The sequence below is a fragment of the Equus asinus genome, chromosome 24 (assembly GCF_041296235.1).
Source record: "Equus asinus isolate D_3611 breed Donkey chromosome 24, EquAss-T2T_v2, whole genome shotgun sequence".
Classification (NCBI taxonomy): domain Eukaryota; kingdom Metazoa; phylum Chordata; class Mammalia; order Perissodactyla; family Equidae; genus Equus; species Equus asinus.
Genome location: NC_091813.1, coordinates 22,733,105 through 22,758,300, shown reverse-complemented (window position 1 = coordinate 22,758,300; position 25,196 = coordinate 22,733,105). Strand labels below are relative to the sequence as shown.

At 37.4% G+C, this 25,196-nt stretch overlaps 1 protein-coding gene across 4 annotated transcripts in view; it reads left to right on the top strand.

Moving 5' to 3' along the window:
• UBE3D (ubiquitin protein ligase E3D) overlaps positions 1-25,196 on the top strand; it is a 153,970-nt gene that overhangs the window by 70,145 nt on the left and 58,629 nt on the right. For 3 of the 4 annotated variants that reach the window (XM_070496281.1, XM_070496279.1, XM_070496280.1), the window contains exon 9: positions 21,662-21,800. The exons of the other annotated variant lie outside the window; for it this stretch is intronic. In XM_070496281.1, the coding sequence (XP_070352382.1) occupies positions 21,662-21,800 (139 nt within the window). The remainder of the gene's footprint in view (positions 1-21,661; positions 21,801-25,196) is intronic. 4 annotated transcript variants of the gene reach the window in all.

The window sequence follows — 25,196 nt, the reverse complement described above, 5'->3', positions numbered from 1 at the left end:
GCCTGCTTCCAGCTCACACTTCCACTGGAAAATTTCGTTTCTCCTACTTTATCCTCCCTTCTCTAAAGAATACAAATGTTTTTACAGAGACAGACTGACTACAGGTCCTACGTCTTTACCTTGCAGACGTGACCTATAAATGTCGGAGGGCTTAGTTGACATCTTGGAATATTTATATAAACTCTCTGCATGTTTGCACTGAAATCTATTGGAACAAAGGAAAATTTCATAAAAAATTTTTTTAACTTACAACTGTTTTTTACATGAAGATCTTAATTTTTTATTGATGTACTTGGGACTTTTGTGGGTGACTCTAATCAATGCTAATGTGACTTGTACATCTGATTCTCTGCGACCGTATTGATCGTGCCTGGCAGCTCCACCTCCCAAGGCTGTGTGCTGGGCGGGTGTAGAGATAATCAGAGCCTTGGTAAAAAGGGAAATTCCAAAAGTTGGGAATTCAGGAAATACTCAGGGGAAGATGTTTTTTTCCCTGCCACTTTGGAAGGTAAATCTTAATTGGGTAAGGATTGCTAATCTTTGGTTCTTTTTTTTTTTTAAACTTTCTGAATGATAAATCTTTCTTATCAACAAAATGTATGCTTTTTAACTTCTTATATAAGATCTTCCTAAGCCAGAATTTTCTGGGGAGGAAGATTTCTTGTAGGCTACAGGAGCGTAGTTCAGAAGTCATCATCCATTCCTCATTTTATAGTTAAGTTCATTTGTGAAAGTTAAATAACTAAAGATTCTATTTAGATACTTCTGAAAATGGTTTGCTACCAAATTCACAGGATTATTATGAAAAACTACCTGATTCCTGCCTAACTCAGTGTATTAATGAATCGGTGTCAGGTATTCCAAGCAGATTCAATATAATCCCACCTTGCTAGCATTGGATTAATTGGAAGTGTGTGATGGCTTTAAAATAAGTCCACAAATTCTTTATCCCTCCCTTTAAGAGGCAGAGCTTGATTCTGCTGTCCCCTGGGTGTGGGCTTGGACTTAGTGAATCACTTCTAGTGATGAGAACAAAGTGGATGTGACAGAATGTGAATTCTGAGAGACCCTGAACCAGAACCACTCAGCTAACTTGTTTCCAGAGTCCTGTCCCACAGGAACTGTGAGACGTTCGCTGTTTTAAGCTGCCAGGTTTTGGGGTAGTTGTTATGCAGCAGTAGATAGCTGACTCAAGAGAGAAGACTAAAACCTGGAGCCCTTGGACATGCTGCCCTCACCTCCAGCAAATTTCAGGGTATCTGTGAATTTTCAGGGTATCCACACAATTGGATAAAAAATTATGTGTATGTGCATGTGCATTTTTCTTGGCACGTATTCAAAGCTTTCTTCAGTTTCTAAAACGAGTCCTTAATCTCTGAAAGGCTACAAATCTGTTTTTATTCAGAGGAAATAGAGCAGTGCAGCCCAGAAAAGTGGATAGAAAAGTTTCATTGTGGGAAGCAGCCCTTATGTATAAGTAACTGATGTGTATTTGCTGATGAAGATGAGAATTGAGTCAGGCTATAAAAAGTGAAAAGAACTTACGTAATCATGTAGGACAGTTTTCTTTCAAAGTGTGCTTGACTGCTTTAGATCAGGGGTGGGCAAATGATAGCCAGCAGGACAAATCCAGGACACCCCACTCCCTTGCGTTTGTAAATCAAATTTTATTGAAACACAGCCATGCCCGTTTTTATACAGTTAGTCTATGACTGCTTTTGCCGTACAACAGCAGAGTTGAGTGGTTGTGAGTGACGTCCCACCAGCCTAAAATATTTACTATCTGACCCTTAGCAGAAAAGTTTGCTAACCTTTACTTTTGAATACTGAGAGGAGGTTGGCATTCTTGTGGCCAAAAAGCAGTAGCTGAAATGCATCTTTTTAACTGATGAGTGCATGTGATGCAGGTCATATAGCAGACTGTCTTACAGGTAAGTAACACATTAACATTTGCTCTCCAAGCCCCATAGGAATAATTGCCATCTTGGTCTAAGGAAGAAGTGGCTATCTGGACAGCCTCCTAGAGAAATGAGATTTCTGGAGCAGAGGACAGGGGTTAATGATGCTGCATCAGAGGTGACCACCCCAGGGGCCTTGAACTGCTAACGATGTCTCTTCAGACATAAGGGACATAAGCAGGAGAGGCCTGCTGTAATTTGTTACTATAAAGAGCTCTTGCTTGCTCTGCATGTGTCTCAACAACTTGGCGTTTTTCTTTTTTACCCGAAGAATCTCATAAACCTGATGCATAAATGATACATATGTTATTTTGAAGTAAGGTGCTCGAGGGCTGGATTCTAGTCTATTTCCTTTCTAATTCCATTTTGGATAGTGTCGTGAACGCTTTGTAACTAGGAGTTACTGATTGAGTCTTCTACATAAAAGTGATATTCACCTTAGTATTGGGCTTAATTCTAGGACTTAAGGTCTGATTCTGTTTTCTTGCAGTTAATCTCCTGGCAACAGCTGGTTTTGGCTTGTACTTTTGGTTCCAATGTGCTAAATGTTTAACCTTTAATATCTAAGACATTTCTCAAGCTTTCATAATATCTAGCTTAGAAAAAATCTAGAAAGGAAATGGCATGTAATTGATCATGTCAGTGTTTTGTGCTGTCTTTTCGTCTTATTTCTGCTGACTGGGACTGCCCAGGTGCTCAGCCTCAAGTCTCATATCTGATATACACTCGTGTTGACCTCGTGTGAACACTAGCTAATGTCCTCGGCAGGGCAAAGTCATTACCAAATTCGTGCATCTGCATTCAAAGCTAATTGTTTAGAGGTCTGTCTGTATTACTGGTTATGTCAGTGAAAGAGTATTTGTTTTCTCACTTCTTATGCTTTAGTGAGGGGGCCAGTTTCTCAGAGTACTTTAGCTAATTTCCTAAGAGTTCTGACCAAGCTTCTAATTACTTTTTGTTATAAACTGTTTTGAATTTAAAGAAAAGTTAGAGAATAATTTAACACACATTAATTTTCTTACTTTGCAGTTTTTAACCAACCTTACCATATTGCCATATTTGTAATAGAGAGATAGATAATTTTAGAAAATTAGACAATACAGTTGAAGTTTCCCCTGAATCCACCCCCTTTTATCCTCCCCCAGAGGAAATGTGGTATCTGAAATTTGGTGTTTATCTTTGCCATGCATACTTCTATAAGTAAGAAGATTATATACTATTGATTATCATACATACCATCACATCATGGTCAACACTTTTTACTTTTTCCAATTTGACATTTTGTTATTATAAAGAATATTTTCCTAATTACTAGTTTGATTGAACATTGGCTTTAATCTATTTTAAAACTGTTAAATTTTTTACTCTTTAATGTTGAGTTGGAGATATTAGCCAATGCAATTAGACAAGAGAAAGCAATTATGGGTATAAGGACTGGAAAGGAAGAAATAAAACTCTTTGAGGATGATATGATTATATATCAGTAAAACCCAAAGCATGTATGAAAAGACTACTGCAAAAAATAAGATAATTTATTAAATTATCAAGTTACATAAAGGCTATTTTTAAATATACAATCAGAAATCACTTAGAATATATTGTGGAAGAGAATACCCCATTTACAATAGAAAAAAAAGAGAGAAAATACATAAACTTAACAAGAAATGCCTAAAACTTGTATGAGGAAAATTATAAAGCACTCTTGAAAGAGACTATAAAAGTCATGTTAAACAAATGGAAATATATACCATACTTTTGGATAAGGAAGCTAAATTTCATAAAAATGTCAATTATCCCTAAATTAATGTATAAACCCAATAAAACAAAACAGTAAAAATAACATCAGATTTTGTTTTGTTTTCAGCTAGACAAGTTGATTATAAAATTCATTTGGAAGCAAACAAGAATAATTAGGAAAACCCTGAAAAATAAAAGAAATCAGAGGAGAGACTAGCCCTACCAGATATTAAAGTCTATTATTAAGCTACTGTAATTAAAATAGAATGATACTGACACGTGAGTAGACAGATCATTGGAACTCGATAAAAATAGACCTGATCTCATATGGAAATAGAATATATAATAAAGGAATCAGTGAGGAAATACAGAATTTATAATAATTAGCATTGGGATAATGGGATAGATATAAAAAAAAGATATAGGATACATTCCAAATGAATCAGAGGTTTAAAAAAGGAATCCACATAAGTATGAAGAGAAAACATGGGTGAATTCTTCCATCACTTTGGAGTGGGGAAAATTTTTCTATGACTTAAAATCTAGAAGCAAGAAGCAGGAAGAGTGATGAATTTGTTTACATGAAATAAAAAATATGAAACTCTTGTACAAAAAAAAGCACATAAACAAAGTAAAAAGATAAAGAACAACTATGAAAACTCTTTGTAAATTAAACCAAAGACAAAGGCTAATAACCCTAATGTACGAAAATATACAGAGAAGAAAACGGCTAACAACCCTGTAGAAAAATGGAGTAAAGATATCCCCAGATATTTCATTGGAAAAGAAATACAAAGAACTCTTAAACATAAAAAGATGTTCAATCTAACTCCTAAAAAAAGAGATAGAAAATAAAACTCTCCTGAGTTTTATTAGATTGGCAAAAATCCAAGAGTGAAAATCGGCTGGTGAACCTGTGGAGAAGTGGGAAACTTCATTTATTGCTGGGACTGCAATATGGTCCACTCCTTATGGAGGGAAATTTTGGCAAAATTACAAGCGCATTTACTTTTTGATGGAGCAATCCCACTTCCAGGAATTTATTCCCAAAGATACATTGGCCAAAAACGAAAGGACATATGCTCAATTCTGTTCATTTCAGTACTGTTTGTACTGTTAGCAAAATGAAAGAAAGAGAGGGATAGGAAGAAGGGGGAGGGGAAGAGAGGAGAAGGGAGGGGAGGAAAAAGGAAAGGAAAGAAGAAAAAGGAAAAGGAAAGAGTAAAAAGTTTACATTACTGTAAAAAGTAATGACAAATATCAGTATATACTACTCTGGTGGAGAAAACTGTATACAATATGTTATTGTGTATTGAAGAATGGTTATAATATGAATATATTTGCTTATTTTTTAAAAAATCAAAGGATAAATCATAAAATATATAAAAGGAGGAAGAGAAGAGGGTGAACAGACGGCAATAGAAGTTAGACTTTTAAAATTTTATTTGTTTTCATAGATGTTTTAGAACAAGTGCGTGTTTTACATAGTTATAAAACAAAATATGATTTCAAAAAGCCTCTCTGAAAATCCAAAGGAAATTTCTAAAAAAGTGAATGTAAGTGCATATGCAGTTGGTAGCGTAAACACATCAAGAGGAAGTGCTCCAAGAGACTTTAAAACAGTAATTGGACTGTACATCTCTCTTGGAATATATCCTAATGACAAAAGAAACTGCAAAAACATCTTAAAACCTTTTCAATAATCATATTCTTGGTAACAGTGTGGTGTTGATATACTGAGACTGTGGTATGTGCATTTTAGGATAAGTCAAATGAGTAATTACGTTGGTGTCATGAGAACTGGGATTTTTGGCATGGGAGAAAGAAGATACAGATGCAAGACTGATGAGGTTAAATAAAACTCTGTAGTCCTGGATTTGAAATAGAAGTATTAAAGTGATACATGATTTATTTTAATCTTAAAAAAATAATACTTTTTAGCTTTGTTCACTGAAAAGGCCTAAAGACCTTGACTAACCCGGTGGCACTGCATCCCTAAAACCCAGATTGTTTGATGTCTAAATAGCATTTCCCACTAAAGCAACCAGAGCTCTATCCAGACTTGGATGGTTCCAGGTATGCAGCAGGCAGTGTACAAGAAGAACTTGAAATACTTTGTTCTAGGAGAAAGGAAGTTATCCAACATTATCATGGTCATGTCCAAAGACTCAGGAGACAACTTGAATAGGCCTCACTGTCCAAAGATGGGTCAGTTTGAGTATCAGTAAGGATAACAACTTAATAATAAAGATAAAGCAACAAATATGTCTAAATTCATAAGTTTATAATGATACTTGAAAAAATCAAGAAATTTCATTGGAAGAAATTTCACTGGAAGCATATTTAGAAGATGCTAGTGAACCATCTCATTGCTTTGAAAACTGGAAGATAAAGGGGAAAAAAGTCAAGCACTTAACTTGCCTTTGTTCTCTGAACTGTACCTCAAAGTAACCAAATAGATGATGAGGGGAAGTTTCTTTTGATAGAAGGATTATAACTGATAAGTGAAAAAGAAATCATAGAATTGGGATATCACCATTTCCTGACCCATCATGAAATAATGGAACTTGGAAATGATCATCTATGGATACTGACATCACAAAAAGAGAAATGGGGGTGGGGGTGGGGTTGATTATATGCCTCCTGACAGAAGCGTGTAACCCTACCTATGAAATAATCTTCCCCAAAGCATCAAACTTGGTCAAGTCTCTGGATCCAGCTACAGGTTTACAGGAAATTCAAGAGACGGGAACATGTTAAATTATACCATCAGGTTGCAGTTGGCAAAATCCAGACTGTCAAACTCTATAGGACAAAGAACCTGGTTTCTTCAACAAAAAATTAGCAAGGGGTAAAAAGAAAAAGATAAAGGGAAGGAGAACCTATGGGTTAAAAGGAACATGACTCAGCAGCCAATTGTAATGTATGGACCTTATCTGGATCTCAATTTAAACAAACTGAAAAAAAAATCAAAATAGTTGAGGACATGCGAACATTTGATGAGTTTGAAAAGTTATTGTTAGTAGTTTTAGTTATGACAATGTTATGGACATGATGTTTTTAAATGAGTCCCTTATCTTTTAGAGTACTATTGAAGGATTTACAGATGATATGATAGTATTTGTGGAATTTGCTTTAAAAAAATCCAGGAGTTGAGGGTTTTTGGTGGGGAATATAGCTGAAACACGATTGGCTGTGATTTGATGCTGTTGAGGCTGGGTGCTGGGGATACGGGTGTTCGTTGTACTATTCTCTTTACTTTGCATATCTTTCAAATTTTTGACAGATCATTTTTTTAAAATTTAAGTTAAATGATATTCATTGAGAAACAAAGGCAGTTTTTTACAGGTTGCTGCCTGTCTGTTTATCAGTTCATCCTTCTAGAAAACAGCCATCAAATGAGGAAGTCTTGGCCTTGGTGTGATGTTCTTGCAGCAGCACTTGGTGACATGTACTTGGAATGAAAATCACCTCTCCATTCTTCAACTAGATCTAGATTATACACTACTACTTTATTCCCCTTGAAAAATGAGAATAAAATAATTATTTAAAAATATCCTATCATGCCTTAGAAAACCATTAATAGGCCATAACAAAAGAAAAAAATGGCTCTTCTCAGCTCATAAATGTGTGTATTCTGAAAGTTTCTTTCTGAGGCAATTCCTTAGATCTAGAAGGATGTTCTCCATAGAAATTATGTTATAAATGTTCAAAAGGTTTCCAGGCCAGTCCACAAAAATCTGTTAATTCATAACATAATATAATCTACAAAGCTGATAGAGTACTAAGGGTTCAGTACAGGCAAAAATTAAACCACTTTTCTAGGAAAATGCTTTTTTTTTTACTTTTTATTGAGATTATGATAGTTTACAACTTTGTGAAATTTCAGTTGTACATTATTATTTGTCACTCATATTGTCAGTGCACCACTTTACCCTTTGTGCCCACCTCCAGCCCCTCTTTCTCCTGGTAACCACTAATCTGTTCTCTTTGTCCACGTGTTTAATTTCCACATATGAGTGGAGTCATACAGAGATTGTCTTTCTCTTTCTGGCTTACTTCACTTAACATAATACCCTCAAGGTCCATGCATGTTGTTGTAAATGGGATGATTTTATCCTTTTTTATGGCTGAGTTGTATTCCATTGTGTATATATACATATATATATATATATATGTATATATACACCATATATACCATGTCTTCTTTATCCAATCATCAGTTGATGGGCACTTAGGTTGCCTCCACATCTTGGCTATTGTGAATAATGCTGCAATGCACTTAGGGGCACACGGGTCTTTTTGGATTGCTGATTTCAAGTTCTTTGGATAGATACCCCGTAGTGGGATGGCTGGGTCATATGGTATTTCTATTTTTAATTTTTTGAGGACTCTCCATACTGTTTTCCACAGTGGCTGCACCAGTTTGCATTCCCACCAGCAGTCTCTGAGGGTTCCTTTTTCTCCACAACTTCTCCAACATTTGTTATTTTTTGCTTTGGTTATTTTAGCCATTCTAATGGGTGTAAGGTGATACCTTAGTGTAGTTTTGATTTGCAAGGAAAATGCTTTCTTAATTTAATTCAGAACTCTGAAAGATGAGTGACTTTCCTACATCTTTATAGGAGTTAGTCTTGTACTCCTGAATCATTTAGTTGCCATATACTTTGAATTCTGGAAGCAAAGAACAGTAATATTCATTTCACCTGTGACTTGGATTGCTCCCATTCATAATTAAATACTTGAAAGAGCAGAATATCTGTATATGAATGATCTTAGTAATAAAAACTTGCCTTTTGTGCTTTTTTCTTGCATTATCTTATTTGATATTCACAAGAAACCTTTGAGGCTTGAAGGGCAAATATTATTATCCCCGTTTTATAGCTGAAAAGACTGAGAATCAAAAGCATAATGGAAAACCCCTGGGAGTCAGAGGCATGACTGCGAGTCCTGGTTCTTCTGTGAGACCATGTGCATATCATATAACCTCTTGAACTTCAATTTGCTTGTCTGTAAAATGGAAATAATGAAACCCCATTTTACAAAGTTATTATAAAGATTGGATGAATACATGTGAAAGAGTCTGATAACATACAAGATGCTATGCAAATTTTCTTTCTGGACCAACGATGATCATGGTAGGGCTATTTTAATAAATGGTCACTAAGTTGAAAAACTGGAATGTTAAGGAAACATCCATATGAGATGAGGAAGTGGAATGTTTAGGAAATGGGAATGTTTAGAGAAAAATCAGGAGGAGGTGTTAGAAGTTTTCAGATATTTCCTGAAGGACTCAGGTTCTGAAGAGTAGATTTCACTCCGTTTAAAGGACCTTTTTGCAGTGAGTATTCCTGTTACTGGAGTTTTTCAAGCGAAGACCATACAGCCAGGTGTTAGGAATATTGCAGAGGGGCCTCATTCTTCTCAGGTCAGTGTCTCCTCTGCGGTTCTATCAGTGAAATCTAACACATTTTCAGATTTGGGTAAGGATGCCTGGTTACTGATTCTAAGGTCTGAGAGGCACTAATGACGATAGTCCCGTAACAGGATAAAAATATCAGAAAATGACCTATAAGCTGATTCTTAAAAAAATTCATGTAGTAAATATTTATTAAGCACTTACCAAATTGCAGGATGGTGTGTGCTAGGTACTGAGGCATTTTTTAAAAGCCATCTCTAGGGTTTCATTGCTTGAATATATAAGATTCTGTTCTTTCAATCATTCTTTCACCTTTTAAATGTAGTGTGTCAGTCTTGATCTTCCCGGGTGTGGTAAGCAAGGTGATAAAATGTTAGCATTGCCCACTACCTATGTTCTTGTTATTCCAACTCATTTAGTTTCCAATTTTGTTGGAACTTTTCCACATAGACTTTAATTCTCCAGGGTAGACTCAAAATGTGTTGAAATGACCTCCTAAAAAAAGAAAGGAAAAATAGATCACCTGGTACAAAATATGCTTTTGCATCCTGGGCTCTGAGGATAAAACGTGGTTAGATGAGTAATGTATCTGAACCTTAATGCTATTTAAACATACGGATGAGTGCATTGTGTGTATTTTGTGTATTTAAAATTGAGATTTTTGTTTGAACAGTGTCTTTCATTTGGTGTACTTCATGGTGATTTATCATAATAGACTGCTTTAAATCATCTGAAATAGCAAGACATATGAATTTCAACAATAACTTCCCCAAGGCTAGAGAAGTCAGCAGGAGCTCAAACTGCTAGGTAGACATTTTTTTTTCAAACTCATATGCAAGTGTAAAACTTTTATGAGGCTGCTTTAACGAGGCCCTTTGGGATTTAGGGTTATTTATCTAAGCTCTTATTAAAAATGAAAACTTTTCTATGTATAGCCCTGTAAAGCAAAACTGATCCTAACAATACTGTAAGTTGGAAGAATGAATACTGTTCTGCAGACCAACTCGAAAATAAAGTTGGAAGACTTTGGGGCTAGTGTCTTCAGCACTGACATTGTGCTAATGGGATAGCGACAGCAGAGCCAGTATTTCAGAGTCTCCTCTACTTATAAAAAACTTATCTCTACTATGCTGATAACTTAGGGTTTGACATGACTTATTAAAATGACGTCTAGCCCCAGAGCCCTGTTTCACAGAGCACTCCAGTGTCTCCATTGGAGCTGAACGGCCCCGGGTCTGTGTTACCTGGTTCAAGGTTTGTGCGCACCTTTTCATTTACAGTATCTGTACTTGTTGAAGTATATCTTTGGCTTCTGCCCTCCCCTGCTGAGAAGTGATACGTGAGAGAGAGGTTGTTTCAAAGATTAATGTGCCAGAATCACTCTGTACATAACCCAGCAGAAGAGCTGGAGCTCCTGCAGGAAAAATTTTGCGATCTTGAAATGTGTTCAGCTTCTTTGTAGGTATGTTCTCGTATAATGGGTCTGGGTCCTGCAGTCGATCTATCCTTAGACCCTGGGAGCTAGGATTTTAAATTATCTGTAATGCAGTACGATTTTAGGGATTGAGGACAGTAGGACGGGAGAAAGCAAATGTTACAAAATCAGGGTCAAGATCTTTTGCAGACTTTAAGAGCTTATCAGAGTCAGTTTAGCTTGGGTGTGTCCAGTCCAATTGGCAAAAATTATAAGATGAGAAGGTCAGTGGATAAATGGGTTAATGCATGGAGAGACAGGTTGAGTAGAGATGGACAGACAGATAAAACTACTCTGTCATTACTGGTATATGATTATTGGTGAATAGTTTTCCATGCTACAGAATAAGTATAAAAAAAGTGGAGGGACATGTCTAAATGAGACCATAATGACAAATGCAGAATTTTGAAGACATATATAAAGTGACCAAAAATGAAAACAGTTATCCAGAGAGCACTTTTGGATTGTTTTTAAGGGTCTTACTTTAACAGTTAACCTTAATAGTAATAATGTAAGTCGTTGGAAACAATATATCACTTAGTGGTGTCTGGAGACTTCTGAGTTACCACCTCTGTTTCATAGGAAGTGAAAATGCTTCCAAGACAATAGAGAGGAGTAAGAGTGTAAAGCACACAGAGGATTTCCCAAGGAGGGAAGTACAGAAACCTCAGCGGGCACTTAGGCTTGAGGGCATGAAGGAGACAAAGGGTAGACACCAAGAGAGATGATGAGAGCAGAGATATTGGCTAAAGGCCAGAGGTAGAGGCAAGACAAGTATAAAAATTTGAACAGGTTGGGAAATGTCAAAGTGAACTGAAGTTTAGACACTTCTATTCTGAAAGGATCTCAAAGCAGCTGCAAATGGGAGGAAGACTGTATGTACACTTGGTGTTAACTCTTCAACTTGAGCAGCTGTTTTAACTGTTGAGTTGCTAGGCACTGTCAGGAAGAGAATATTTTAATTTTAGAGAAACCCAACGGTTAAAACAGCTGTTTGGTCTGATTAGATGTAAGCTGGCTCCGCTTAGGTTGCAAGACCTAATGGGATCGCAGCACCAGGCAGATTGGCTGTGATGATGATTTTGTTGGACGTAACAAAAATATGAGTGGAAGCTAGGGTGAATGGTAGGTTGGACACTGACTTCCCGAAGCATCCACATCCCCTGCTCTGTTTTGCCAAAGTGCTGAGGCACATAACATGGGCCTTCACCTTGTTCCAAGTTCACGGAAATTACTTGAAATAATTTTGCCTTATATCCTTGGATGCCAGCTTTTTCCCTGGCACTTACAAAAGAAAGAGGGTCCCTAATTTTATTAACTTCTCTTTATCGTCTCTTAATAATAGATAATATATCTGCTCAGGTCACCTCAAGTAGTCAGTCATTTCTATTATTTATTTTGTATTCTTTGTTGTCTAAGTAAAGAATCCTATTAATGGCAACCACTCCATTTGTCAAGTGGTAGGCAACACATTTTTAATGTCTAGAACAGCTTGAGTGAGGCTCGCAATGATAAACATTTTGAATTCCAGATTTACCATCTCAAGTACCTTTTTTCATGGAAAAGACTACTGATTAGGTTAGTTTCAGGTAAATTAAAGGTTTAAGGTACTTGTTAAGAAGATTTGATTTCTTGCATAAAAACTAATTTTACTTGGTATAATGTTAATACATATTTTAAACATTCAAAGATAGGTTTCATTTCATATATTTTCAAAATGAAAATAGCTTTACTTTTATATGCTCACCGAAATAGTCATATCCATTGTAAACATTTGAAACAATACAGGAAAATATAGCAGAAGAGAGCAAGCAGAATTCTTAGAATTTCAGTCTCCACGGAAAACCACTAATAGCATTTTGGCACTCTTCCTTGCCTACATCTCTGTATGTACATATATAGAGAAAAATATGGTAAGAAAATTTAATTTTACATAAATTAATTCTAGCTATATGTGTTGTTCTTTATTTCGCTTTTTCTTTTGTCAAAATATTGTGACTATCTTTCCATGTCAATAACGATCTACAATCATCATTTAGGTCTTGATTTTGGGGGGTTTCATACTTAGAAGAAGTGACTTGTTTTTGCTAGTTTCTAAAATTCAATGTTCTAAGTAATTAAAAAGCAGAATTGAAGATGATGTTTGGGATGTTAATAAAAGATGAACTCAGGTATCAAAAGTATAATTTTGCTGCTTTCACTGAAAGATATACATGTTTATTTTAGTAACTAAAGCAAATTTATATGTTTTGAATGTTTGTATCAATAATTCAACAAAAAATACTTTGTTTATAGATGAAATATTTGTTATTTTAAAATAATAAATAGCTAAGCTTTTTTAGTTGGATTATCAAGAATATTATTTTGTTTTCTTCCTATTTCCTAGGCTAAAAAATGCAAGTTTTCCTCGTTTTAACATTCACTGAAAATTTCTCATTGTACTATGAGTTGGTTCAGAGGATGACAATATTTTTATATTCCCAGTATGATGTATTGCTGTTAGAAAAAAAAACAGAACAAAAAACAACCAGGAGAAGTTAGCTTTTCTAGCTGTCCTGACACTGGTAAGTTCAGGTGCTTAACTCCCTTTTACCAGTTTCTGAGAACAACTTTAAAAGTTTTCTAGAATATTGATTTCTTGGGTAGCTCATATTTAACACCCCCTCTTTCCCCAGTTATACACACATAACTGTTCAGGGATGATTACTCTCATTTTAAGTGTCTTTTTCATACCTGGGTATCAAATATTGAGAGTAGCCTCTCCAAAATGAACAGAATGAAGAAGAGTGAAAGTGAGCTATCAGAGAGCTCACTTCAAGGGTGCGGTTGCACGGAAATGGAAGCTGTGTATTTAATAAGTTTTTTAAAAGTCGTGGCCTTTGGAGGTTTCAGTGAAATTCCTCTTAGGTTCCAAAAGCTTCCATTTAACAATATTTGCTTCTGCCTTGGCAAAAGATTGTCAAATATTTTCCTCTTTGACTCAAGATGCTCTTCTAGGGGATGCTTCTTAATCCATAAAATCTTTGAATAAAACTTTGGAGCATATTTGCCAGCGTCTATAATCAGATCTCCTTAGGGTCAGGTAATGGGTAAATGATGTAAAATTTAGGAGACTGTCCAGCCTGATCTGATGGATTTAATTTTTTATATTTATTTTGTTAAGGTACACATGAATCAGATTGTTACAGTGAAATTGAAGTTGGTAGAAATAAATTTTCTCTTTGCAAGATAATTTGGAGATTGATTCTCTTGCTTACCTGAAAGGGGTGTGGCTAGCTAGCTTTCACTCTACCCGAGTTACATTTACATGTGACTTCACTGAAGGTCTGACGTTTTAAACATGAAGACATTTTCTAAAATCGAGGTCTCCTGCACAAGGAACATGAGTAAGTTAGTGATCTTGGCATTTGGATTCTCATCTCTCCTCATGGAGGGACAGAATTTTTAGTCATTGGGATTTGTCTTCTGATGGGTCAGAGAGAGCCACTTGAGACTTAGGGTTATGCAGTTCAGTTGCTGATATCTAAGATACCGAGGTTGGCCAGGCCTAATTCATCTGAAGCTGATTACACCATTGCCAACTGCCCTGTTGTAAGGGAAGAGTGTATGGACTTCCAAGAGAAGACCGTGTGAGAGTGGACTTAGCAAGATGTGTAAAGAGAAGCCCGGGATACTGGAGATGAGGGTGTTCTAGAAAGGCGGGGAAGAGTGTGTTGGATATGGTGCAGACCACCAGGATACACTCCCTTCTGAAGCCATGGGCTGATAGAGCTTCGATAGATCACCTCTCTCTTTTCTGCTGAGACCAAACATGGCTTCACTGGACATCTCAACACAGTCGCTGCCAACCAATTTGAATTGAAAAATGAAGAAAACTTATTGGTTATACCAGGTCTAAGAAATAATAAAAGAAAAAATCGTAAACCCTTGCTGTGTACTTTATACATCATAAACCCTCTTACATCCACATTGGCAAAGGACCGAAACTGTGCAACAGAGTGGGTAGTGTTGATCAATGAAAGTATTCGTGGAGTTGGCCCCCTGATGGGACAGGAACCCAGTGATGCCCAGTGTGAGGTTTACTTATGAGAATATTAGAGTGGATCCAATTTATTATATCCCAGCCCTCACACACTGAATTCCAGTTACTCAGGAAAGTGATTAAAGGGTTGGAAGTGCATTTCTCAGCCTCCTTTTCAATTGATTTCCTCTGGTAATGGAATGTGGCAAAAATGTGAGCCAGGAGACCTCTTTAAAAACTCCTTAAAAACTTTTCTTAAGTGATTACACTTATTAATATGCTAACACAAATATTATGATCTATAATTAGTTAGTTTACAGTGGAACTGTTTTGGGGCCAGCCTAGTGGCATAGTGGTTAAGTTTGCACATCCACTTCGGCGGCCCAAAGTTCGTGTGTCTGGATCCCGGTGTGGACCTGCACACTGCTCATCAAGTCATGCTGTGCAGCATCCCATATACAGGGTAGAGGAGGATTGGCATGGATGTTAGCTGAGGGACCATCTTCCTCAGGCAGAAGGAGGAGGATTGGCAATAGATGCTAGCTCAGGGCCAATCTTCCTCACCAAAAAAAAAAAAAAAAAAATAAGAAGAAACAGTTTTTAATATTTTATCAAAATTGGTAAGTTAGAAAGCAGAGTTTAACCTAAAAACAATGAATCTTACTCTGAGGTCCATGAGTCTTAAAAACATTATGCTAAGTGAAAGAAGCCAGACAAAAAAGGCCATATATTACATAATTCCATTTATATGAAAGGGGGGCATGAGTGTGCTTGGGGAATTGGGTGGTCTGAGAAACACTCAAAATTATGTGCAAAATTTTCTCTGTATAAATGACCACTCTTGTGAGGAGAAAGTCCGTAGTTTTAGTCATGTTGTCACAGAGACCTATGACCTTCAAATGGCTTAAAAATCACTACTTGAAAGCCTTTTTAAAAAGGAATTTGAGTTCTTTGTCCTCCTTTTATAAATACATATGAGTTCTTCCTGTCAAAAGGTTTCTACCCTCTGCCTATGATTTTTAAAGATTTTTTGTTTATGAATACAGTTTTTAAAAATTATAAAACTCTTATGGCTTATGGGTTTGTTGTAGTTTCTTAGATTTTCTGGAAAGATTTTTTTATTGATTTATATCTTTAATACATCTTGAATTTAATTTTGAATATAGTATAAGTTTTTAAATTAATTTTCTTCCAAATAGGCTTTTGTATATTTGAAATTTTCTATAACAAAAAGTTAAAAAAAACTGAGGGCTGGCCTCTTTAGACAGCCTTCTTGTAATGATGACATTTCTGATGACATCACTTCTAATTACATTTCTGGCAGGGCACGTGCATAGTGTAGGTTCTCTTCTTTAATGGAAGTGTTGCCAGCTGAATTCCTATGTTCTTAACAACTGGTATCTTGCAATAATACAGGCATTAAAAAAACCCAAAATCTTTTATTATTTTTTGGCATGAATTAATGCACTTAATTTTGAGATTGCCTTGTTGGTATCTTAATTAAAGCAGCACCGTTTTCCCCATGCCTCCTGGTATGTGGGAGAGAAGGACACTGCCTTGACCAGCGTATAGGTCTTAAGGGCAAAGTGTGAAAGCCATAGCTTTCACGAGTTGTGTTCCTGAATTTTTTCTCTCAAGAGCCCTTTACTTCAAAAAGAACCAAAGAATAGTTTTGACATTTGTGATTTTAAAAAAAGTTCAATTTTTGTCTGTAATTTTCAAAGAAAATACTATAATTTCAAAGAAATACTGTTCATTACTTAATGAACTTTATTTTCAAATTTGTAAGCAGTGATTGGTATGTACATTTTTCACATTCTATTTTTATGAATTTGTACTTTTTAAACATTTAAATATAATGCAATTAATAGAGCTTATTATAACAGATATACCAGTACTTTCAGTTGTTTCAGATTTTATATTCTTGACATTTTGTAAGAATTTTTAAAATTTTGATCCCTTGTGCAAATTATGTATTTAATAGCTGTGTGTTTATAATGCTTCTAGCACTAAGTTGTGGCCATTTGCCCTTTGGCATTTTGAGAGCTCAAATTGATCAGCTTATCATTTTATAGCTTTGAAATTGAACTTTAAAAATCTACAGGTATAAACAGTATTATATTTCTATATCATTAATAGGCTGTTAGCTTTCCTAGGTTCTTGATGGAACCTACGAGTTCAAAAGAAGAGTCCAAATCAACTACTAAAGTATGGGAAAGTTGAGATTTAAGCTAAATATTTTCATCTTGAGCTCTGCGATACCATATTATCTTTTCTTCTCTGTACAGTCTGTTGGACTCATCTGAAATCGTTTAATTTTTGGCAGAGTTGCTGCATCATCTCTGTTTGTCATTTTTGCCTGTTCTATTAAACGACCTCTATGTTTCCCAGAAGACTGTATCACCTTCCTATTTTCTCAAGTTCTTTTCTTGATATTGATTGGCTTTTGATTCATTCTCAATTTCACTATTTGTGTTAGAAGTGATGGAAAGTGACTTTTTCCCCCTTCTCGTTGCCTCTTTAAAAATAGATAGGCCATAGTCGCTTCTCTAGGGAATTTTGTCAAGGCAAAAGTTTAGAAATAAGGATGGTGTGTCCTTTGCTTTCACGCTGGCCTCAGACTAGGGTCATCTGGCTGACAGCTCTGTCTCCTAGGAAAGCTTTTCCTCTTCCAGTACTTTAAAAAGCCACAGAAATAGGTTTCAATTGATGTTTAGTTCCTTGTTCCCTTTGAAGTATCTTTCTTATTGATTTTATAGTGGAAGATTACTGATTTAGGTCTAATAGTCTATGACGTCTTTGTAGGAAATACCAGAAATAATCCAAATTATAGATTCTTATAATGTTTCTTAAAATGTTTATATCATTAACAGAAATTGTTTTTGATGTTTAGGCTGTTGGGGGATAGTCTCAAGTATCACCTCTGGCTGAATCCAGCACGTGCCCTAAATTCCACGTAATAAATTCGGTAATGTTTTCAGATAAACTGAATTTTAAGTATGCCAGGCCCTTTCCCCCTCTTTCCTTCTTGCTCTCTTTTCCTTCTTTCTTTCTTCCTAAGATAAAAAATACAATGTGAAAACCTTAATTCAGATTTTGGGGAAGAGTTACCCGTAGTTCTAACTTTCCAAAACAACCATTTTCATTTTTCATGTATTACTTTCTTTCTTTGTCCACATATATGGAGTTTTCATGTGATTAAAGTAATATTTCATGTGATTAAAATTTATAGAGAAAATTTATAAATCTTAACATTAAAAAAATAAGAGGCTAATGAAAAATTTCCTGTGGAGAACAAAAGGACAGGACTGATGTTAGGGATTTGAGCCATGTTAGGTCCAGCTGGGTTGACTAATTTCAAAAATAAGGTTGTTCAAATTATTAAAAAATGAGGTGTTCTAAGATATCTAAAATTTACCCCATTATTTGCATTTGGGCCTTTCAGTTTTTTTGGCCAGAATTTGTTCAGAAATGTCTAGTATATTTTTGCCTTGTTGATGGTATAGTAAAAAGAGAATGAGATTTAGATGGAGCAGATCGTGCTAGAGTTTCTTTCCCATCACTCACCTGCCTGTGATCAGGACAACACTCTTCACCTTTCTGAGCTTCAATAGGGATAAAAATTGTTAAATCTAGAATACTTTAAGAATTAGATTAAAAATGCCAATATTGGATTCACATACCAGGCAATTGTGTGTCATAAGAGAGAGATGAATAACTAACATGTATAACTAATTGAATCTTTTCTTTGTGACTATGGTTATCATTAGTGTAATGGGTATCCTTTTGTGTAAATTTTGGTGGTTTGATGCATTGGGTGGGTTGTGTCTGAACTCCAGGATCTTATGCGGAAACGAGGCTTGTCCAAGAGTGCTTGTTGAAGATTACTGGCTGATGAGTGACAAGGTGATACTCATGTATTTTAATTCCTATTCGTAGTTTATTTTTATTCCTATTCGTAGTGAATTTTTATTCCTTTCTGGTAGATCACACCACAGCTGTTTATCTGTATGTGGACACCTTCAAGCAGCATTTAAACCGCCTTTGCACCAGAAATCACATCAACATCATGACATTAACTTGTTTCTGATGATAAAAATAACACTTGGAAAATAAGGAAGCATAAAGAATAAAATGTAAAAAGACAGCTTGTTATTTCCCTCCAATGGAAATAACCATTTATATTTATTGTATTGCCTCCTGATCTTTTTTCTCACCATAAAACTGTTTTCGCTTACCATGACATATGGGAATTTTCCCGTGTCCATCATTACTACATAGCAGCTTAAGGATAAAATTACTTCTTGCAGAAAAACAAAATGCTGTTAACTTTTATAAGCTAAAGAGTGAACACACAGAAGAAATAGCATTAGCAGATTCAGTTACTAAGGGGCTACTCGTGGTTTGCTTGGAGAGGACAATGATATGTATAGTGTCCTCAGTGATCAGTGTGGTATAGTGAGGAGGGTACAGGCTTTGGATTGGGGCTGACCTGAGTGAATCCTGGTTCCGTCACCCACTAGCTTTGTGATGTTGGACAATCACATAACCTCTCTGATCTTTAGTTTCCTCATCTTTAAAATGGGATGAATAATGCCTGCCGTTCAGGGCTGCTGTAGGATTAGAGACAATGTCTATAAATAAGTGCCTGGCCCACTGTCTGGATGTGTTAGGTAGGGAATAAACCATAGTCAGAAGAAACCTTAGGCCTAAGACTTATAAAATTTAAGCATGCATATGGAGAGAATGTTATAGACATAATAAACTAAGATAACTCTGTTCTAAAAATATTTATTTGTATAATTTGCCATTTCCCCTTTCTCTTACAAGTATATTACTGCCAAAAGAGTACAAAATGGTGAAAAAGTGACACTGCCTCAAAGATGATCTCTGCTCTGGCAGGGTCCTTAATTATGAGCTCCAGTAGGCCCCAGTGCAGGCTACAGTATTAACCTCATCTCAGGAAACCCTTTCAGAGGGTCTGCAGCAGGACAGACCTGGGTTAGTTTGTGGGTATTCACTGATAAGTTCCCAAGGGACGTCCACAATCCAGTGTCAAGTGACCTTTGCTGCAAGAGATCCAACTCAGAAAAAGGGAAAACCTTTTCAAGGCACTTAAAAAAGATTCAGAATGAAAATAGCCTTAGTGAGCCCTATTGTGGGTGCTGGGGTGGAGAGTATAAATTCTGAAAACTTAAGTTGTTTATTGAACATACAAATATAAGTGAAAATTTCGTATTTCTTTTAGCCAGTAAAAGGTTAATTCCTGGATGTGTCTGAGTAAAAACAACACTAATCTGATCTTTATTTCCATGTTAGTCTGCAAAGTTAGAGGGATCCACAGGTGGTGGTTGCTCATGTCTGATCTAGGATGAGTCAAAGAGGCAGACACAGCCCGAAGAAGAATCCAAGTGGGGTGGTGGTAAATGTAGTAATAGATACAAGTATGGTATTAGACGAGTGGTTAATTCTTACAAGGGAAACAGGAAGAAGTCTCTAAGGAAATGATACTTAGGTAGGTCTTGCAGGAATGAACAGAAGTTCACCAAGAAGGATAACAGCCTTCCAGGCCCGGAAAACTGTATGAGCAAGACACGGGGTGTAGGGTAATGCCGTTCCGAGAATGGACGTAACTGTGGTTTGTGGAGGGCGTGAGGAAGGTGGTGGGGCCACGAGCTTGAAGCCACTGCACTAGCACTACATTTGACTTTGACCAAAGACAGCAAGGCTTTTATTTCCATTCCAGAGAAAGGGGGAGTATTACATAATTAGTAAAAGCAGAAAGAATAACATGGCCAATCAATGTAAAGTAATGATTTTTAAAATACAGAATAGGCACTCAGATGTGCCCTGCTGACAACAGACCATTTTTCAGGGAAGTGGACAGTGTCCTATTCCAGTCCAGCCAGAAGGTAAAGGCTTCAGAAAAGAATTAAGTCACCACCCACCATCAGAATATATCAGCCAAGGACCTGGTGGATGACACAGCTACGCCATCTGCTTTGACGTGTCATGTAAAGGGTTAAAATGCATTAATGCCCTCAGCCACTGATGCTCTCTAACCTTCCAGAATTCACCACTGATTTGGTTAGAGGTAACTTTACAGAGAGAAGTTTATATAAATGGCAAATATGTATATATATCTCTTTAAAAATTAAGACAGGTATAAGAGACACTTCGGTGGGTCCGCAGGCAGGAAATACTCAAGTGAATAGAAGAGGGGACAGCGTAAGACTCGGGCTGTTGTTGTTGTGCCGTTTCTCACAGTGATTCCTGATTTTTTCTCTACTTTAAGCACTGGATGAGAAGTCAGGAAACCAGGATTCTAGGCTCGGCGATATCATTTCTCAACATCCTCCTCATCTCAGACTAGTCCCTTTCCTTCCCCAGGCTACAGTTCCTCATGTCTCGAATGAAAGGATTTTCAAATAGGTTCCCCAGCAAGTAGCACAGGTGCTTCAAGGGCCACTCTGGGAGATGAAGGACGGTCTCCTGCCAGCCCTCCGCTTCCAGCAGAGCAGCTTGACTTTTATTTGTATTATAAATGGGGGCTTTTACAAGAGTTTTTGATAAAAGGACTTCATTGCTTTTTAAAAGTTTGAAAATCACTCATCTAGAGGATGTATCCAGCCCAGAAGCAATTTCCCCATCTGTAGAGTGGGGAGAACGGTAGTTCCATTTCGTAGCCTTCTGGGGGTTGAACAAGATATTCCGTGTAGAACAGGGCATGGAACCTAGAGTCGCTGTGTGAGCTCTCATCCCCCACCCCAAATAGTCCCTCAGATAGGATTGTACTTCCTCTGGCTCTTAAACTTTGAGTACAAAATGTTGATCTGAGAAAATTGCCTAATCCATCTGTTTTATACCAAAAACACTGTAAAAATGTCTTAGACACTTACTCTGTGAATTTTTAGTACCATCACTATTTTATTTCTGTTTTTCGTACATTGCTTTTTCCTCCCACAACTGAAAGTTTTCTTCTTCTACATTGGAATTTTGAAATAATTATGACCAGATGCAGTTATGAAATTGCACGTATCTATATGTTTCAGTCTTGCCAGATCGTGGGACAGTGACATCAGCGTCCACTCTCTGACCCTGCCCTCTGCTACCTGCCTGGAGCTGCTGCTGATACTGTCAAGAAATAACGCCTCGCTGCCCCCGTCGCTTCGCTGCATGAATTCCTTTCAGGTGAGGAGCTGCTCCTTTAACGCTGTGTGATTTCCCAGTTTTACTTATTATTTTTTAAGCATCCTTTTTTTCACAAGAGATTGCCCATGGAAACTGGTTTCTGATGATAATAATAATGAGCACAATGCATATATTGCCTTGTCTAGCTCTTTTTAAAGAAATGAACAAACTGAGGCTCAAAATTGATTAGGCAATTGTCTAGTAGCAGCAGAACCCATATTTCCCTAACTCCAGAGTTTGTTCTCTTAATCTCTCTTTCCTGCCTCTGAGAGAAATGGCAAGAACATCTGGCAAAGAACATTTGTGCATACCACTTCCCTTTCCTCAGCTTTGCCCTAGAACGAGGATTTTCAACCATTATTAGTAATGTTGCTACTGTTAGCTTGCAGTCAAATTGCCAAATGGATGTTTACCAGTGATGGTGTCCTCCCTGTTCTCGGCACCTTTTCCCTGGCTCCCTAGCTGTGCTCCTGCTAAAGGACATGGGCAGAGTAGAGTAGCAAATGTGGACTGACCAGTAGGAAAACCCCTTCCTTTCCTGGTAGTCAGCTAGTGTCACTGAGGTGGCAAGTGAGGATTAAGATGTTAACCAGTAACCTAAGTTGTGACCCTATGGCTACTCAATGTAATTGAACGTATCTATGACCTTGACGATGGAAATGTATTCACTGCGGCTGGTGAGAAGGCTGCCTACGTTGCTGAGAAATGAGTCAATGTGGTTGGTTCTGCTTCTGAAGGGCTGCTGATGTATCCTCAGATAACTCCAGATCAGTATATATTGCTTGGTGTGCCTCTGTGGTAAAATAAGACGTGGATTTTCCTATGAATTCTACCCCAGGAAAATGGTAAAAAAATAACTACTCCAATGTAATTTGCGTCCATATTCTCCTGGTAATCTGGTACATTGATCTTCTTCCTGATACCAATTTCAGACTTTGGCCTTGGTGTACCTGATTGTATTTATCGTTACTCAGTTATCAACTTCAATCCTGAATTCTCAAAGGGACCTCAGAGAGCACCTTCTTGTTTTGTAGGAGAGGAAACTGAGGCCCAGAGAGATGGAGTGAGTTGACCAGGGAACACCCAATGTGGTAGAGATGGAGCTGGGCTCACCTGGCTTGTGCCCAGCTCACTGCCTCTGCTCCCCAGATGCAGGACTCGCTTAGGTCCTGGGAGGCGGAGGGGGTGTGAGTGGTGGGTGAAGGCAGGTCGTATCTACCTTGGAATGGCTATAAATTTTGTAGTAATTTATAATTATTTTATTTGTATACTACCCTGAGCCAGAAGTGATTTAAAATTTTGTATATGAACCCATATGTCTTCCAAATTTTGTTCTTTGGCTTGAACACTGAATAACACAAAAGTTTGTGTATGCCCACAAACTTGTATGGAGGGAGAGATGAGAAACTTAACAGCAGTTACCTTTGGGGAACAAGGCTGGAGGACAGTTATTTTTTATTTCACTCTGTCATGTACTGTTTGAAATTTTTATGTGATGAGTGAGTGGGGAGCAAGAGAGATGACTCTGACTTCGGGGACTTTATAGCATATTGGGGGAGAGAGAGCATTTATCCATGTGTGATATAAATTGGAAATAATTTTATTACAAAGTAGCCTCCACTAAAGCCTTAAAAAGATTAAAGGTAAAAGAGTAATGTAAACTGATGCGGGGGATTTGAGGGCAGGCCCAGTCTCTTCTGCAGGCGGCAGAGGAGTTGTTACTCCTTTAAGGATCTCAGCTCAGCCTCGTGTAAACACACGGGCAGGAGAGCCTGGATGCTCTTGGTGGCGTTAATGTCCTTTCGTAGCCCTTTGAAATCATAGGAGCTCTCAGAGCTGTCAGGATGCTGATTATTGAACGTCCCTCTCTGTGGTACTTCATCTGGTTTCAGTCTGTTTGCTGAATATTATTGTCAGGAGCACATACACTTTCCCAATTTCAAAGGTACAGGGAAACTTGGCACAAGTTCATGAACAATGTCTGCTAAAGAGATTTTGTCCCTGCTGCTACCCCTGGAAAGATGCATTCTCCTCAGGAACAAAGCAGACAGCAACTTCCCTATGCAGGTCTCCACTCCCAAGATAAAGGATCAGTGAAAAAGGGGAGGATGTCTGTCAGGATTAGAAAGAGGTGCCCGCTTTTTCATCTTCATAACAGCTACTTAGTCATTTATTACAATGGCAGAGAATGGGGCTGCTAATTTTGCCCATATTTGGGATTCATTTTTTCAAATGGAAACTCATTTTAATGCACATTTTTTTTAAGAGCTGTATTGGTAAAAACTGTAAAATAGTCGAATGACACTTGTTAAGATACCATCTTTGCATTTCTAGTTCTCTTACTTTCCAGGCCAAGTCAGTTACTGGGAGCAATGCTTCTTTTTCTGTAAAAGTGTTATTTTAGGTTTCCGAGGATCAAATGGCACTCCTGCTTGAGCTGTTATCACTGCCAAATCCCAAAAGGAAGGATTTATCTGATTAATTAGAGCTATTAACATATCTGAAACTCTAACTTCTTAAATTACAGTGTAACATTTCTCTCAGGTCGGTGGGGATATCTTTTGGTGGTTGTGTTATAATTTTGACTTCCGCTCTGTTACGGTACCGTCATACCCCTAGTGTGATTATGAGCAGACACATGTAGGATTTGGTTGAGAATCACTCACGTATTGCTAAGCACAGGCTGTAGTTGTTGCAGCCCCAAGACGCAGCAGGGACTTACCATGCCACTCCCTCCTTCCACTTCTTTCATGACTTCCTGTTGCAATGAGAATAAAATCCTAACATCTTATCCTGACCTACAAGGCCTGGCAGCATCTGGCCCTGCCTCCCTCTGACCTCATCTCCTGCTCCCTCCCTCCGTCTCTGCTTTAGTCACACAGGCCTTCTCTCCTGCTCCCTATCCCAACAAGCGGGTTCTGGCTGTAGCAGGTTCTGGTCTGTGCACTGGCTCTTTTCTCTCCTACCAGGATAATCTGGACCAGATCTTTGCATGGCTGGGTCCTTCTTATCCTTCAGGTCTCATTTCAGGTGTCCCCTTCCCCAAGAGGCCTGACCTGACCCCCGTCTCGAGCTCCCCTTTCCCCGTCACCATTATTTATAACCTCGCCTTGTTTTGTTTTCTTGATAGCACTTTTCACTATTTAAAATGATCACATTCATTTATTTGTTTGTCTTTTTTCCTCTACTACATTGTGTGTGGAATGAGAACAGGGAGAATGTCTGTTTTTGTTCAGTATTGCATCAACAGAACTTAGAACAGTACTTGGATGTAGGAAGCATTTAAAAAATCTTGGATGATTTCTGTAGATGGCTGGATGGGTGGATGGATGCACAGGTAGAATTCAAGTTGGCATAGCTGTTTGACATTCTAGAGGATTCCAAAAGTCTGAGCTG